The 18114-nt window shown below is 38.0% G+C and overlaps 2 protein-coding genes across 2 annotated transcripts in view; both read left to right on the top strand.

Annotated features, from left to right (window-relative positions):
- Window positions 1–18114, top strand: part of si:dkey-96f10.1 (6-phosphofructo-2-kinase/fructose-2,6-bisphosphatase) — a 42071-nt gene that overhangs the window by 1729 nt on the left and 22228 nt on the right. Inside the window, exons 3-10 of the mRNA XM_056244839.1 lie at window positions 4646–4742; window positions 8994–9060; window positions 12534–12608; window positions 12736–12792; window positions 12986–13107; window positions 16242–16449; window positions 17044–17190; window positions 17346–17450. Coding sequence (XP_056100814.1) covers window positions 4646–4742; window positions 8994–9060; window positions 12534–12608; window positions 12736–12792; window positions 12986–13107; window positions 16242–16449; window positions 17044–17190; window positions 17346–17450 — 878 coding nt within the window. The remainder of the gene's footprint in view (window positions 1–4645; window positions 4743–8993; window positions 9061–12533; window positions 12609–12735; window positions 12793–12985; window positions 13108–16241; window positions 16450–17043; window positions 17191–17345; window positions 17451–18114) is intronic.
- Window positions 1–18114, top strand: part of smc1al (structural maintenance of chromosomes 1A, like) — an 83096-nt gene that overhangs the window by 53566 nt on the left and 11416 nt on the right. The window lies entirely within an intron of this gene.

The following is an 18114-nucleotide window of genomic DNA, read 5'->3' as shown; positions in this document are numbered from 1 at the left end:
TCCTGAAGTTGGTCTTGCACCCTGTACAGCAACTGTTCCCCTGTGCGCTTCAGCACTAACTAAGAGATCGTTTTTTCCCCTAAAAGAGCAAGCGGACAGCGAGTGTCTTTTTAAAGATGCCTCTCTCTCCATGCATTTCTGGATGCGGTTGCTTCCTGTCCTCATCTGATGGCCACGATTGCTGTCACATAAGCACGGGTTGTCCCGCTCTGGATGAGGATCAGATGTCGATAGCTCTCTCACTATCTTCGATGGTGGGTAGTCAGGGATTTCTGGAAATTCCCCAGCTAGAGTGTGCAATTGCAATTTAAAAAATATATATATTTTAAAAATTATATTAATTATAATATAATTAATTTTGCTTCGCCTAGCCACCCTGCAAGTCTAATGCTCCCATTTGCAAGGTGGTCTTTTCGACGACGCTGTCGAAGACACTGCCTAGCAGTTCTTGGCAGTCCAGAAGCAGGCTGAGACAATCAAGAACCTGCTCAAACGCAACCTCTGCTGACAGGCCGTTACACGCTGCCCCTAAGTCTGCTTTTGCTAAGAGCGTCTGTTCCCCTGCAAACAAAAAAAAAAGCTCCAGCATGGCCAGCTCAGCCGCGACGTCGAGCCCCCCTGCAGGAAGACGGCCAGGTAAGTGTTGCACCGCACACTCGGCCCCCACTCCCGGAAGCTATGCCTTCTGGGTCAGGACCCTGTGCTGCCCCACTGCGGGTACGTCTGTAGTCCCACTGATTTCTCTCAAGTGGTGTCTGGGAGCCTGGCTAGTGCTTCCCAGCCCATCTCGCTGGCTCACTCGATCAGACTCAGCTATGCGATTCAGTTCGCCCGGGTCCCCCCAGGTTCAGCGGCGTCCGGTTTATCTCAGTGGCAGACAAGGACTCTGTCTCACAAATCTCCTGCGTGTGGAGATCACAGTCCAACTGGCAAAAGACGCAATAGAGCTGGTCCTTCTAGCTGACATGAGGTCAGGGTTTTACAAGAAAGGGTGCTGGGATACGACGTGTTTTGAATCGAGCCTTCACTATCTTCCGTTCAAGAGGCTAATGCAGAGACGCATTTTTAAATGCGTTCGCCCCCCAAGATCGGTTTGCAGCGATCGACCTGAAGGAAGCGTAATTTCATGTCTCGATTCTCCCTCGACACAGACAATTCCTACGCTTTGTGTTCAAGGGACGGGCATATCAGTACAAGGTCCTCCCCTTCAGACTGTCCATGTCGCCCCACGTCTTCTCAAATGTCGCGGAGGCTTGCCCTTGCCCCTCTAAGGGAGGCGAATATTCACATTCTCAACTATCTCAATGACTGGCTCATTCTGGCACACTTGCGAGATTAGTTGTGCGAACACAGGGACCTGGGGCTCAGGCACCTCAGCCATCTGGGGCTTCGGGTCAACTGGGAAAAGAGCAAACTCTCCCTCGGGCAGAGGATCTCTTTTCTCTGTATGGAGTAGGACTCAGTCAGTGCTGAACTGCTTGAATTCGTTCAAGGGCAGGACAGCTGTTCCAATGAAACTGTTTCAGAGGCCTTTCCATTTGGAATAGGCATGTTTTCCCAGTGCTATCCAATAGTATCACTGTATGGGGTAAGATAGAACAGCAGTGTCCGATTTTGGAGAGGCTGGTGGCATTTATCCCTCGAAATTGGTGATTGTCTTCAGTCACTCTCCTTTGAATCTCTCACAGGCAGAATACATTGTTGGCAATGACCCTATTTACCAGCTTGGATTTACTTTCAGCTATACCTATTGGATTCTTTTTATTACAGCAGTATACTGCAACAGCTACAGTAAATGTATGTGTTGTAACACAGAGTACAAGCACACAAAAGTTACAGCAGAGAGCAGTCTGAAGTACACTTACTTCCTGAAGGTTCTTATGATCGAGGCGAAGGAGAAGCGATTCAAGTTTGGCTGTACTCGTTTCCCAACCTCCCTCATAGTCATACCATGGACAAGGACATGGTAAACTAGAGTGGCACAAACTTCATCTGAGACTGCTTGTCTCCTTGCTCTTTGTTGTCCTCCTCCTACTCTTCTTCTTCCTCTCTCTCTTCCTCCACTCCCTACTGCTCTTCCTCCTCTCTGGTGACCTCGACCTCTTCTTTCAAGTCTCTCTGGATCCATTGTTCCAAAACTGAATGAACTGACTCTGGCCCTTTTACAGTTTTCTCAATTGCTTAGACACAAATCTGGGAACAACTCACCATTTTCTCAAATCTTCACACAGTTTTAAAAACTCACACCCAACAGTACAAACAGCTAACTTATGAATCCCAATTCAAACTTTGCCCTCAGACAATACACACAAACTGTCAAAAACACAGACTTCATAACTGTTTGTTACACACTGGAGGGATTAATTCAAAACACTGCTACCAAACAGTTTTCAGATAAATATTTGGAACTTTGTGAAATCACAACACTGACTGATGCTGACTGGCGACTGACGTTTTCAGGGACAACCCTGACAAAAGAAATGCAACATAGTACTGTAATCAATACCTCTCACAGAAGTGAATAAAGCAATACTCCTTTACATGCTGTGTTGGACAAAAACCTGATCTTTGAAACGTCATGACAAAACATGTAGAAACATTGAGAAAATTGGAATGTGTGTGAAAACATGTGAAATATGTCTTTTGTTCTAGAACTGAATGAATGGTTTGGGAAATTGGGCTAAATGAATCAGATATAGTGTATTTAGCAATGAAGAAAAACTGTAATCTTGCATGCATGTTGAAATAGTGTTTATAATGGCGAATATCAAAGCCAATATCTACAATAATGTTCTATTATTTATTTGTGCAATTTGGTAAATGGATAAAAAAAATGGCTATATATAATTCAGAAGGCAAATGAGACACAAAATTGCTTAAAATAATTGAACACTTTCATATCAACAAAGCCTAAATTACAGTTTTTCTCGATTGCTTAAACACATTTCTTGAAACTATGCCTCGTATTCTCAAAACAGTAAACACAAACCCATAACGTCTCACCCAATTCCCCAAACATCCTATTTTCAGGTCAAAATGAAGCTCTACACTCAAAACCATTCACTCTTGCTGAAAAACCAAACTTTGCCCTCAGACAGCACACACAAGCCCTCAAAAATACACACACTACAACATAGTCTTACACACTGGTGCTATAAATTCAAAACAACATTTCCAAAACTGGTAAGTCATGTTGCTTGCTTTTTTACTCTCTCCTACTCTCACGTAAGATGTCTGTGAGCATCATATGGCAGTAAAAGAGCACACACAAACCTTATTCAAATCTGGAATTGTATTGGAATGGTAAAGAGTGTTGGTACATGCCAATAATGGATACAATACGATGAACAAGTCTAAGAATGTTCCACATATGGTTGAAACACCATCATTGGCCTAGAAAGATAACATTCTGGGAGTCAAGACTATAAAGGAGAAAGGATGCCCTCCCTTCACTGTCACACTCTGCAGCCACTCTGTGTGACTGTACGAATGCTGGCCTTTTCTTGCAAGAACATAAACCTCATCAAAGACAATTGGAAATGTTTGTCCCTTATTCAGTGATAGAAATCTGTTTGCCACCACACCTCCCTGAAGGCTCTGATGATGGAGGCGACGGTGAAGCGACTCAAGTTTGTCTGTACTCGTTGCCCATCCTCCCTTATATAGTCACACCATGGACAAGGACATGGCCAACTAAAGTGGCTTGAATTTCATCCGAGACTGCTTGTCTTCTTGCCCTTGCCCTTCCTCCTCCTCCTCCTTCTTCTTCTCCTCCTCCTCTTCCTCTTCCTATTCCTCCTCCTCTTCCTCTAACTCCTCCTGTTCCTCTTCCTCCTCCTTTTCCTCCTCCTCCTCATCCTCCTCTTCCTCCTCTTCCTCTCCCTCCTCGACATATTGCTTAATTTCTCTGTGGATCCATTGTTCCAAAACTCTTTTATAAAAGATTGTATAAGTTTTTATCTATGTATTGAAGGATCTGACTGATGTGTGTTCAATTTTGACTCTTAGTGTTTTCACCTGGGTAATTGTGTGCTAACTGAGCTGAAGCTGTGCTGACTTGAGTGAACAATATTGAATGTTAGTGCTTTCTAAATGACCACGTGGTGTAGGCAATGAGAAATGAAGGGATTTGTGTGTAGAGTTTTGCTGTGACAGTTCAACAAATCTGACTAATGTGTCAAAACAGGGGAATAGTGTTCATAGTTCAGTGAAATGGGTGTGCTTTTTGATAAATGGCATTATGGTTTTAAAATTTTAGTTCAAAAGCCTGGTTATAGTGTTTAAGCAATCGAGAAAAACTGTAACAATAATATTTAAAAACAAAAAATGTCAAGGCTATTGGTAGATTTAGGCACTAATATTTTTCTATTGTACACTTATTGGTCAATACAGGTCATTGCAGCCTGGTATATTGGTAGATGGCTGTTGAACTCTGTACATTTTTATTGGTAACAGTGAGGTCATTTTTGGCATTTTCAATGTTAATTGGGCAACTTTGGCAAAATGTTTGATTGTTTTCCAAATTCAGTAGTCTTTAAAGAACATAAGTCTCAATATATGTAATATGTGCCTCTGTAGACCAAATAAAATCATAGAGCATTATTTCTTGCACTAAACAGTCACTGATGTGAACCTATTTTAACAGTGTTTAACGTTGGACAGTACCGAAGGGATGCCGTTCACACCTATAAGAGTTACGAATTCTTCCTCCCAGACAACGAAGAGGCCATGAAGATTCGCAAGTGAGAAACTCACACTTTACACTACAGTGCTTCATTTAAGTAATATCACATGAGAAAGAGTGCTGTTTCTCCAAAATTAATATTACTGTAAGTTCTTGTTTATATCACACTCACAATGATGCTATTGTTCTGAATATTCACCCTTACAGAACGAAAATATATTGATCAATATATTATATGGTGTAAATATATTGAAAAATATATGAAATAATGGTAACACTTGACTTTATATTACAGTGTCCTTGTTCAGTACTTAAATATATAACTATAATTGCAACACTGTAACAAGGACACCTTAAAATAAAGTGTAACCGAAATACTATATTGTGTGAATATTTGTTGTGTTATATAGTACAATATATTGAATAATACATAATGAATTGCCGCTTTTCATATATAGAAAAATATATTTACAATATATTCAGACTGTAGAATATCATTAGACGAGTGTACTTGGAAAACATGAGCAAAATGATTACCTTAAATTTCTCAAGGATGTTTTACTCAAAGTTGTACGATTCTAATATAAAAACACACAAAAGAGTGAAAAAAGTGCCAAGACAATGACAGACTGTGTATTTATTTCTATTTATTAAACTAAAACTAAATAAAATCATCTTAAAAAAAGTTAACAGACATCACTGCAATAGTTTAACGTATTTTAGATAAAGCAACATCCAGCATATCTGAGTCCCAGATCTCATCCCAAGGTTTATCACAAAATTCTGTTAAATCATTCAATGCGTTTAAATATTATATAATGAACACCGATACTATAACAAGAGGATCAGCACTGTTGTGGTAATCAGATACTCTTTTTTAATACTTGTGCACATAACATTTTGAACTTCTGCTGTATTTAGATACAGACAGACATCGAGAATCAGCGTATGAATCTCAACAATGGTGAAATGCTTAATGCTGCAATGCAATGCTGGGAACCATGGATGACTTTTATACTATGGTAGCTCCCAGAATGCATTGCAGCATGAAACATATCACCGTTGAAAAAATAAATCAGATTACCACAAAAGTGCTGACCTCTTGCTATAGTATCCATGTTCATAATACATTTAACTGCATTGAAAGATGTAACAGACTTTTGTGATGAACCTTGGCATGAGATCAAGGACACAGTATAATTAACTATGAGTATGACATCACCAATAATAAATACCCAAATGATTATCCACATAATTTTTTAAGTATTAAGTATTTTTTAATACTTTTTAAGCCATAACAACAGTGCCTTATTAAAACACAGTTACAGCAGCCAAAGAAATCTAAAGCTCTAAAGTCAATAGCCCAACTATAGCAAACACTGATCACCATAATAGTGACTGTAAAATTATATTATTTTCAATAAATCATCAACATCTAAACCTCTGTTAATTCTCAATAAGAACTTCTGTAGAAGAAATAAAGTCGAACTGTTAGTAATAAGTGAAGCTGGTAAAGCTGTTTTTGGTGTTTAACCCTCCTCTGCTGAGATCTTGAGAAATCTGTTAGTGTTTAATGTTCTGTTGGGATTTAAAGTGTTTCTGTTGTGTGAGTTTTATAGGTCACCATTGTGCTGAAGAGTAGAGCCTGTGCTTCAGTCCAGCAGAAGACCAAGAAACACTGATGATATGCTGGATGTTGCTTTATCTAAAATATGTTAAACTATTGCAGTGTTGTCTGTTAACTTTTTTAAGTTGATGGGTTTTTTTTTTTCAGTTTAATAAATAAAACTAAATGTGTAGTGTGGCGGGAAGAGCAAACGACAGACACAGTGGGAGTGGTGTCAAGCCTCGGAGAGGCATTTATTAAATTGATTAAACATAAAATGTCCAAAAGGGGGAAATAAGTGTTAAAATAAAAGGGGATCTGGTGTCCTCGTTGTGCCAGGGAATCGCGAAGGAAGGTTAGTGAAGAGGTGGGATGGGTCCAGGTAAGGGGGCGGTGTCCGACAGTCACACGCGTCTTCCCTGTCTCCTTGGGTCGAGGAATGAGTGGGCGGCGGCTTCGTCACATCACGAGCTGTCCTCTCCCGGCCACGACAACAGAGGGAAGTGGCGGCTTTGGCGTCCTGGTCCGTCAGCGGCGTCACGCGTCTTCTGTTCTCGGACCGCGGGTCCGGCGACTTGCATCTCTGGCAGCGCGGGAATCCCTCCGCGCTCCCTTCCTGGACCCACGAGTACAACAGTGTGCTCGCACAGGGAAGAGACCGGTCTCCCGAGGAGAGGCGCGCTCAGCATTTAACAGGCGGCGGTGATGAGGCTTCATTCTCGTCAGGTGTGCCTCATCACACGCCGCCAATTCTCCTCATCAGCGCCCCTCCTCTCCAATTACAACCACTCCAGTCGGGAACCTGGCGAAGGGCGGCGAATTAAGGGACGGGGTGGCGCTGATTACGAGGGAGAGGCAGACGATCCGTCACAGTAGTTTATCATTGTCCTGATTCTCTTTTGTATGTTTTTATATTAGAAACAGCTTTGGGTAAAACATCCCAGAGAAATTTAAGGCAATCGTTTTCCACGTTACTGTCCATGTACTTAGAAATAAGTCTGGTAACACTTTAGAATACGGTTCCTTCGTTAATGAATAACTACACAGGAACAAATGAGTAACACAATATTAACAATCTAGTAACTACTATTAACTAACAAGAAATTCTGATTAACAAATTAATAAGTAACAGCGCACAGATGAAAGTGGTAGTTCACTATTAACTAATCAATAACTACTTTTTTTTTATTCTTCCCAGAGAACTACTGTAAGAATCATGGTAACTAACTAGTAATGACTCAAGTGTTACTACATACTTCTAAAGGAATGACTAATTATTTGGATCCGTATTCTAAAGTGAAGATCATGGTAACTAACTAGTAATTACTCAAGTGTTACTACATACTTCTAAAGGAATTACTCATTCTTTTAAGCTTTTGAGGTTTTTGGTGAAGTTTTAGATAGTAATTCCCATAGAAGTATGTAGTAACACTTGAGTAATTACTAGTTAGTTACCATGATCTTCACTTTAGAATACAGATCCAAATAATTAGTAATTCCTTTAGAACTATGTAGTAACACTTGAGTAATTACTAGTTAGTTACCATGATCTCCACTTTAGAATACGAATCCAAATAATTAGTCATTCCTTTAGAAGTATGTAGTAACACTTAAGTCATTACTAGTTAGTTATCATGATTATTACATGAAAAGCCAATCCTAAAGTGTAGAATCGTCTAATCCTTCACAAGATATTTGCACACACGTATGAGGTAGGAGACATTAATAAAATCTTCTTTTTTTTTTTTTTGCGAGGTATAGGTTAAATAATAAAATCACTGTATATGATATTTGGATGGCCGATATGTTCTCAATATCGATAATCGATAATGTTACTCAATATGTTCCAGCCGTCACCGTGACTCTGGCCAATTTTCTGGCATTCCTCTGGACTGGCATTGAATCACTACAGGACAAGTAAGGTCCCGACAACTGCATTTAAAAAGCCATTTCTTTAAAATTATTCAGTTGATAAATAGTTCTCTAGGAGAGAGCATAGGCTAATTATTTCCCAAATCATAAGTCTGCTATGCTATTACATATTGATAAACCTTGTGTATTTGTTTACAGAAGCAGTTATTAATGTTAATGTAGTACTAGTCATTTGTCCTGAATAGTTATTGATTAGTTTTGCATTAACTATTAATCTTCTTCAGTAGTTCTCTGGGAAGCATAAAAAAATAGTAGTTATCAATTAGTTAATAGTGAACTACCACTTTCATCTGTGCGCTATTACTTACTAATTCGTTAATCAGAATTCCTTGTTAGTTAATAGTAGTTACTAGATTGTTAATATTGTGTTACTCATTTGTTCCTGTGTAGTTATTCGTTAACGAAGGAACCGTATTCTAAAGTGTTACCATAAGTCTAATACACTATAAGACACTAAAATACACTCGTGTAATGACATTTTGCTCTATAAATATATTGTACATATATTTTCCAAATACTGTGACTGACTCACTCATAAAAACAGTCAGTAATGTGATGTAACCTGCAGAAAGTGTCTGCCCTTTGTAGTGCCCTATGTAGGCATAGGGATGCTCATTTGCTCAATTCGCCCTATATCAGTACTCATTGAACACCATATGGATAATCATATGATTGAGCACAAGAACTAACAAATTATATTGTAAATGTTTTTTGTGTGTGTGTTTGTTATTGTATTTTTGTTTTCTTTTTCTCGTAAATTGTGTGCTTTAGAGCGTGTGCTCTGGCGGCATTGAAAGACGTTTGTTGTTACTTCACTCGGGATCATGGACAAGTTGCAGTAAGTGACAAGCACACACACACACATGCTCATCTGAACACGGACAATAGTTACTGACGTTTCTACAGATCTTGATGAATTTAGAAGAGCTGTGATTAGAAACTTAACTTTATCTGAACAATTAGCAGCTGGTAAGGCCATAAGTATTATCACAGTAGTTTCTGATTAATGCATAATGTTTTATACACAACCAGCCAAAAAGTTGGAAATATTTTACATTTTTTAAATGTTTTTGAATTGTTTTATGCTCACCAAGGCTGTTTATTTTATTAAAAACATAGACAAAATAGTAATATTGTGAATATTATTTAAATTTAAAATAACTAACATATATAATGTGGCAGAAAAAATAAACTTTAATTATGGTGAGGCTGAAATTGAAAAAGCAAATAATAGTGTCTTTATAAGCTTTTATTCTTGTAAGAATAGCTTAAGTTGTTTCCCAACTAAAGCAAACATTTATCGCCATAATGGTGACTGTAAAATAATATTATTTTCAATAAATCATCAACATCTCTTTTAATTCTCAATAAGAACTCCTGTAGACGTCTGGCAGAAATAAAGTCAAACTGTTAGTAATAAGTGAAGCTGGTAAAGCTGTTTTTGGTGTTTAACCCTCCTCTGCTGAGATCTTGAGAGATCTGTTAGTGTTTAATGTTCTGTTGGGCTTTAAAGGGTTTCTTTCTTAAAGTCTGTCATTCTCTTGACACCTTTTTTCACTTTTTGTATGTTTTTATTTTAGAAACTTACGATTTTGAGTAAAACATCCTTGATCCTTAAGGCATTTTTTTCATGTTTTCTAAGGACACTCAACTAATTACATTTTACAGTGTAAATATATTGTAAATACATTTTTCAATATATGTAAAGTGGCAATTAGTATTATTCAATATATTGTAATATATAACACATTATAGTCAAGTCAAGTCACATTTATTTATATAGCGCTTTTTACAGATTGTTTCAAAGCAGCTTTACAGAGATAACAGGAAAATAATGCAACAACGTTTGTGTCTTGAAGAAAATAGTGTCACAGTCCAGCTTAAGTAAGTTCAGTGATGGTTCATTTTTTTTTTTTTTTTTAAAGTTATTACTTTAGTTCATTTATACCGTATATATAGCCGCTCTGGAGAAAACCGTGATGTCATCATCCAGCTCAGTTCAGTTCTCATATAATGGTGTCAATGCAGTCAGATTAATATTATTGTTGAATATTAAATTAAATATCCCCAACTAAGCAAAGCCTTTGGAGAACCCAGGCTCAGTCGTGGGCCAGTTCTCCTCTGGCCTACGAACGAACAGTGTATGATTATGATTCAGGCAACATTACAGGTCAGAAGTCAGATTGGATCAGAACATTCAGAATATTAATCCAGTTCCCTCTGGTTGAAGATCGGAGTCTGTTCCTGTACAAAGACGGGTTTGTTGAGGATTAGTGCCGATGGCTGTATGAACTCAATATATTATTTAATATATTTTTCAGTATATTATTATGGCTCAATGCTTAAATATGTGCTCCCCTTGGTTTTATTGCCCTTTAGAGCTTATATGACTGAGGTCAGGGAATGGTTGGTGTCAGTACTTTGGTCTCCCTTCCAATTTGGAAGTTCCTAGCGGATGCGGAAAAGCTGGGGTCTCCAGTTAGCTCTGCTTCCAGTCCCGGGGCCTAGCCTGGTTAAAACCAGACCATTCTCAGTTGTAACTGAGTTATGGTCTGGCAAAGCGTCATAGACAAATCATTTCCAGAGGGGCGTCACCAACGGACGTCGCGGATAGACCTAAAATCTAAATTTGCCGGAAGTTGTCTGGGTTTTCCCAGGCTACCCGGGGCCAGCAATTCAAAGCAAAGTAAAATGTGAGGGTATTGAGCTCAGACCTCGCACCTAAGCTCTTGATGAAGAAGTTTATTGCAGCGTAGCAGTGACAAAGTGAAGTACCTTGGGTTCATCGGAGTCAGAACGAACCCTGAACATCCTGTAGCAAATTAGCTCAAGGGAAATATTAATAATTAATCATAACTTGTTATTGTATAATTAATTATGAATATTTGTATGAACTAACTTGATGTAGCAGAGTTAATACCACAATCAACTAACCTGTTCGTCCAGCGATTAATCCTTAGCAATATTAACTATTTATAAATTTTAAGAAATGTTAATCTCCGGGTTATGGGAAATAACTTTCTTTCTGTACAGTACTACTCAGACCATGTAGTCAAAATCTGCATGATTAGGGACTTCAGTATATGAGCATGAAACACGCACAACTTTACGTGTGACATGAACAAGACTTTATAGACTAAACACTTAAACTGCTCTAACATACACATACACATTCAGTTTAGCAATGGAAAGAGAGCTGAAGCAGAATACAGGAAAACAAGAAGTTATAGCATTGTTTGAAATTCAGCAGATCAACAGCCTTGAGCAAACCATCAGCTTTTAGTTCTTGTCACTGGCCTCACTTTTAATAATGATCCAGCTATCCAGCCGCTAAACACTTCCATAATAAACTCCACAAAGGTGCAATTTAGGAAGTTTAATCATGAAAAGTGTGAAACTACAAAGTAGAGAAAATACACAAGCATGAATTTCACAAAATAGATAAATCATCAAATAAATGAGCATTCTCAAACACACAAGGCAAAGATCTAACAACAATATAGTTGTATATCAACAGCATAGATTAATACTGTTACAAACTTGAGTACAAAAAGGTAACAAACATGCTGAATTAAATACATTACAAACGTTACCAACACACTCAATTATAACACATAACACATAAAGTACTCATATTGCTCACTAAACAAAATCAAACAGTCATATGAGCTCATAAGACCAAACATACTACACATGTGATTTTGGTTAACCAGTATGCAAGTCTGGAAAGAGTTTAAAAGAGAGAATGAACACATAGGCCAAACCCCATCAAAGGAAAATCATGAGATGGGAAAATTGGATACATGTTTATACATTTCTCAAGTGGTTATATATAGAATATATAGGATTAAAAGGGTTTGTTTTTTGTCCTTCTCAACAAGAATTAAGTGAGAGTCACAACTCTCTGCAAATTCCTTCTGGTCATAAACCTTATCAGTATTCATGTGTCCTGTAACCAGAGACCTGGTTCTGCGTGTGTGTTACATCATTTGGGATGATAGTTGCAGTTTTCAGCAGATGAGTCACAGAACTTTGTTGGGAGAGTGATTTTGCTGGATTATTCCTTAAATATAATGAATAATTTGTGTGTGTCTTATAGAATAGCTCATCCTATAAACCTTTTATACAGTTACTACCCTAATGTAAATGAATTTTCTCCTGTTGTAACCGATGTGGTCTGTATGTTAATGAAGGTCACACCCACTCCCATTCTACAATTGATGACCATTTACTTGGGATGTGATTCACTCAAATGGTGCAATGACTTCTCTATGATAATCAAGCCAGTTTTGGAAATGAAATTTCTTACAGGTGTTTGATGCGACCAACACAACAAGAGAACGTAGAGAGGTGATTCTCACCTTTGCTAAAGAGAACGGCTATAAAGTGAGTGAAACAGGTGAATTGATGAGTTAATATTCATCAAAATGAATACTTCATCTTTAGAAATGAATTAAAAAATATCTCTACAATATATCATTTTTAAATTTAAATTAAATTATCCTTCTTGTAGGTCTTTTTTATTGAGTCTCTTTGTGATGACCCAGAAATCATTGCAGAAAACATCAAGGTAATACGATTTATTTCATGATGTGTTTAAAAAATATATTTATTTCTTGTTTAAGGATTATTGAGCAGCATAATTATTAAACTATTATCTGGTAATTTCTTGACAGTTTGTAGGAGCTTGTCTGTATTGGAATATATGTTTGTGCACACTCTACATCCTGTAAAAGACCTTTGTTTTCTGTCTGTATCTGCAGCAAGTGAAGCTGAGCAGTCCTGATTACGTTGACTGTGATAAAGAGGAGGCTGTGACTGACTTCCTCAAGAGAATAGACTGCTACAAACTCGCATATGTTCCTTTAGATGATGACAAAGACAGGTGAAACACTGTCGCCCACACTGTTATTCACCAGGCTTTTTTTACAGTAAAATACCTGCAACACACTAATTTACAGTATGTTACTGTAAAAATACACTAAATTAAAACTCGAGTTAACTAATTTTATTTGCAGAAACCGACTGCCTTAACTTGACCAACTGTCATTTAAATGTATTAACTAATATTTGTAATGCACTTATAATGTGAGCAAAGTATTACTGTGAGCTTATTTCATTTGAAACCACAAAAAAAATGCACCATGCAGTATAATGTTTATATATCTTCCCCTGGACTGAAGCACAGGCTCTACTCTTAAGCACAATGGTGACAGACAAAAAAAAAAAAAAAAAAGGCAATTTGGAATTACTGACAACAGTGTTTTATAACTTACAGTTTATCACTGTTAAAATACATTTCGTGGGCGTGTCTTTTTATCTTACACTGTTAACCCTTTCAACCCACAGGAAAATCCACACTACAAAGAGTAAAAGTAACATTGACGCAGTGTTGCAGTGATATAATTCAGTGAATATGTAGGTGATTGTTGAGCATTAGTGATGAACACCTGCTGTTAACAAGCAGAATCACTGAAGGAAAGAGGAACACAAGAACAGAAAATAGAAAAACACAAGAACTACAACTGACTTCCAGCCATTACACATTATTACACTTATTATGGCAGTATGGCTTTATTTCTGTCATACATCTACAGAAGTTGTTATTGATGTTTAATTGAACATGTTTGGTTTGAAGTTACCATTATGGAGATCAGTGTTTGCTTTAGTTTCTAACCTGTGTTTTTGCAAGCCACACTTGTACACACACACACGGTTTGTGAATGCAGTTTGTTATATTGATGATGATGACAAAAGTCAAGCAGGAGTTCAAAATGTTTTAATGTACTACATGGTTTCAATATCCTTCTGAATAACTGATTACAGAAACATTGCTGGATCACATGCTGTAGATTCATAGATATATGATTAATAAATATTTAATATCCATATATTTAGAACTTATACACAGGATGAGATCAGCAAAAAATACACGTCCAGGATGATCATGTCTAGTGATGTGTCGTTCATGAACGAATCGTTCATTTTGAACGAATCTTTAATATGACTCGGGACTACCGAGTTGTCTCAGAGAGTGATTGGTTCATTTTGTGTTGACCGCGCATGCGCATTGCGCAACATATGGGTTCTGAATCTGTACTGGAAACAGAAATGATTAGTTCATCTCTCTCTCGAGTCTTCGGGTTTGGGACAGGTCCGAGTCTTTTGTTCTTCCTGTCAGTCCCATACTATGCTGTCAGTACCGGAAAGTGAAATGATTGGTTCATCTTTCGAGTCTCGAGTTCGGGTTCAGACGGGTCCGAGTCTTTCGTTCTTCCTGTCAGTCCCATAGAGGCCATGCTGTCAGTACCGGAAAGAGAAATGATTAGTTCATTTTTTTCGAGTCTTCGGGTTTGAGTCGTTCGTTCTTTTGTCACGTGACTTGTCACAGTATTGAATATCCTACTAATTCACAACCTTTTTACAAACAAGCACGTAGTTAATGTATAATATGTAGTTAATGAATGTATAATATATAATAAAACACACCACAGATGCATACAAGAAACATCTGAAAAGAGAGAAAGAAAAGAGATGGACAGGGACAATAATTTTTCAGATAATGTTTATTGCACATATTTTGTATTTTAATTCCTAAATATAAAACAATATACATTCAGACAAAGTCAATAATACGAATCTAATGTTGTATTTGATGCGAGATACCAGCGGTCACATGACAAAAGAATGAAGGACTCAAAACCCGAAGACTCGAAGAAAATGAACTAGTAATCATTCCTCTTTCCGGTACTGACAGCATAGCCTCTATGGGACTGACAGGAAGAACGAAAGACCCGGCCGAACCCGAACTCGAGACTCGAAAGATGAACTAATCAGTTCTCTTCCGGCCCTGCTGTATCACACACGGCACGGCCCAGCAGACAGCACAGATCAGAGTCAGACACTGACGAGTCGACAACTAACGTCTCGAGACACGAGAGGAGGAGAACAAACCTGATAAATATGAAGTTGCAAAGGTAAGAACGTCTCGGATCCGGAAGGTGAGGTGAACTAACAGACTACAATAGCCTGAACTTAAGACCCAACAACTAATCAATTAATAAAACATTTCGGTTTCTTATAATTTGGCTTTGGCTGCATTACCCTATAGTTTATTTTTATTCTTTTTAAGTAAGTACTAGATGTGTTGGGATATTTAACATGCCATTTTAATTATATTATGCTGAACTGAATGAAATGAACAAAATGACTCGAAAAAAGATTCGTTCATTTTGCTGAACGAGACTCAAAGATCCGAGTAAATAAAATGATCAGAACTTCATCATCACAACAGTTATAAACACCTGATTAACCTCCTCTTGGATTTTTCTTGCCATAACAAATGTGCTTTATAAAAACAGTTACAGCAGACAGAGAGAAACTAATGTTAAAGAGTCAAGAGCCCAACTAAAGCAAACACTGATCGCCATCATGGTGACTAGACAATGTTTATTATTTTCAATAAAACATCAACAACTCTGTTAATTCTCAACAAGAACTTTTGTACAAGTATGAAAGAAATAATGTTAAACTGGTTTGTAAACTGGTTTCACACTCAGTGTGGCTGGAAGTCAGTTGTAGTTCTTGTGTTTCTCTTTTTTATATTCTTGTTTCTCTGTCCTTCAGTGATTCTTCTTATCATGTGTTTATCAGTGTCTGAATTCACTCACTTCTTTTCATTCACTCTCACAAGTGCACTATATTAGTGAACTAATGTAGGGAATAGTGAATGAGGGTATAGGGTGTGATTTGGAGCACAGCCGCTGAGTGTCGACTTTGAGCGCTGTTAACTCACAGTATATTCCTGTAGGCTATTTTCTCGAAAACAACAAATATTTCCCAGAATGGTCTGTTTTCTACGGTATATTACTGTTTTAACTGAAAACGGTATGATACTGTCAGAATTTGGCCATTTTTTACAGCAAGGGTTAACAGTGCAGAATGAATTTGACAAACATCTGTTGACATGAATGTAGTGGAAGTCCTCATCATTATTGCCCTGTCTCTGTGTGTCCACAGGAACCTGTCATACATTAAGATCTTTAACGTGGGCAGCAGATACCTGGTGAATCAGGTTCAGGATCATATTCAGAGCAGGATCGTCTACTACCTGATGAACATCCATGTCACCCCTCGCACTATCTACCTCTGTCGTCATGGAGAGAGTGAACTCAATGTTTCGGGGCGTATCGGAGGTGATTCCGGTCTCTCTGCACAAGGAAAGAAGGTTAGCGTAAATCTTATCTAAAATCTAAAATAATGGAAAGAGTGTAGAAGCAGAATTTTCAGGCTTTGAATGAATCCTGGATTGATGATGTTTTAAGTAATTATTATTACTGTTTATTATAACCGAACCACAATTCAGTTATAATAAACCGAATAAAAAATAAAATAAAATAAAATACATTGCACATTGATCTTCCAGTTGAGGGTCTTTAATGTGGAGAATTCTACTCATGTTTTTGCATAATGATGCATTTAAAAATTTAAAAGCCAAAAATGTCTTTATTAAAGTTCACAATGTTTTTTGCAGATTAAAATAATGTTTTTCATTAGGTTAGATTCTGATTATTAATCACTCAAACCCCTTTGTCTAAACCTCTCTACTTCAGACTCATATATCTGCAATGTTTGCAGTTTTTTTTGTGTTTGTAGTTCTTAACCGAATGCCTCCTCCAAAGCGCAGGGGGTTGTTGGCCTGTAGAGTGTGCATTGATCTGCACTCAGAATTCCCCCTGGAAATCTTAGACAATCAGGGTATCTTTGAAATACTTATTTCAACATACTATGATTTGGGACACAGTTTTTTTATTTGTGTCAGTTTGCTGCTGCTCTAGGGACATACATCAGGGGTCAGTACATCCTGGACCTGAAGATCTGGACCAGTCACATGAGGAGAACAATCCAGACTGCGGAGGCGATTGGAGTGCCATATGAGCAATGGAAAGCACTGAATGAGATTGATGCTGTGAGTCTAGTCCTGTTTCTAGTTGCAGATATGAGATTGACCGAAGTGCCCACTGGGCAAAAGCCACAGTTGCCATTTTCTTTTGGTTCTTTTGCAGAGTGTGTTTGATTTTGAATTATATATATTTGTCATGAAGTGCATGTGTTCATGTGCAGGGTGTGTGTGAGGAGATGATGTACGAAGAGATTCAAGATCACTTTCCTGAGGAGTTTGCACTCAGAGACCAAGACAAATACCGGTACCGCTATCCAAAGGGGGAGGTGAGTATATTGTGGCAAGCAACATGAAGAATAAGGCAGTGACTTGCCTTGAAAGAGACTTTGTTAAAACTCACCTGGGCTACCATGGACAGTTTTGGGCCTTGATTTTGATTGCCCAAACAGCATTCCAATGGTGCTGATACTGAACAGCAATGAGAGATTTAAATTTTTTGGATGCTTTATGTGTTTGCGTGTTGCACAGGCTGTCAGTCAGTGCATTACTGATAAAGGTTTTGCAGTGAGCCTTTCTGAAGATTATATTAGCTGCGTTTCCATTACCCACATAGCAACATATTGACGTCCCAGATCCGGACCACATCTGGCACACGTGAAAAGATGATCTGGCCCACATGCAGCGTGGAATGACGGCCCTTGGGTGGCTCACTCCTGTTTGCCAGATCTGGGCCACAAGCAGGCCATAGCAATGCCAAATGTATGCATGTGTGCATGCAAGAGCAAATAAATAAACCAGAACTGGACCTTATCTGAGCCACAAAATCTGTTTATATTAAATATGGAGTCATCTCAGCCTTACCATGGACACAAGGAAAGTGATTTCCTTCAGTGATTCTGCCTGTTAACAAGCAGAATCACTGAAGGAAAGAAGAGAACAGAAAAAGAGATGAGCAGAAACACAAGAACCAGTAGCAGAGTGGCAATCGGG

The sequence above is a fragment of the Rhinichthys klamathensis genome, unplaced genomic scaffold (genome assembly GCF_029890125.1).
Source record: "Rhinichthys klamathensis goyatoka isolate OS25496 unplaced genomic scaffold, OSU_Roscu_1.1 h1tg001124l_1, whole genome shotgun sequence".
Lineage (NCBI taxonomy): Eukaryota > Metazoa > Chordata > Actinopteri > Cypriniformes > Leuciscidae > Rhinichthys > Rhinichthys klamathensis.
Note: the sequence above shows the minus strand (reverse complement) of the source record. Positions and strands in the feature narration are given on the sequence as shown.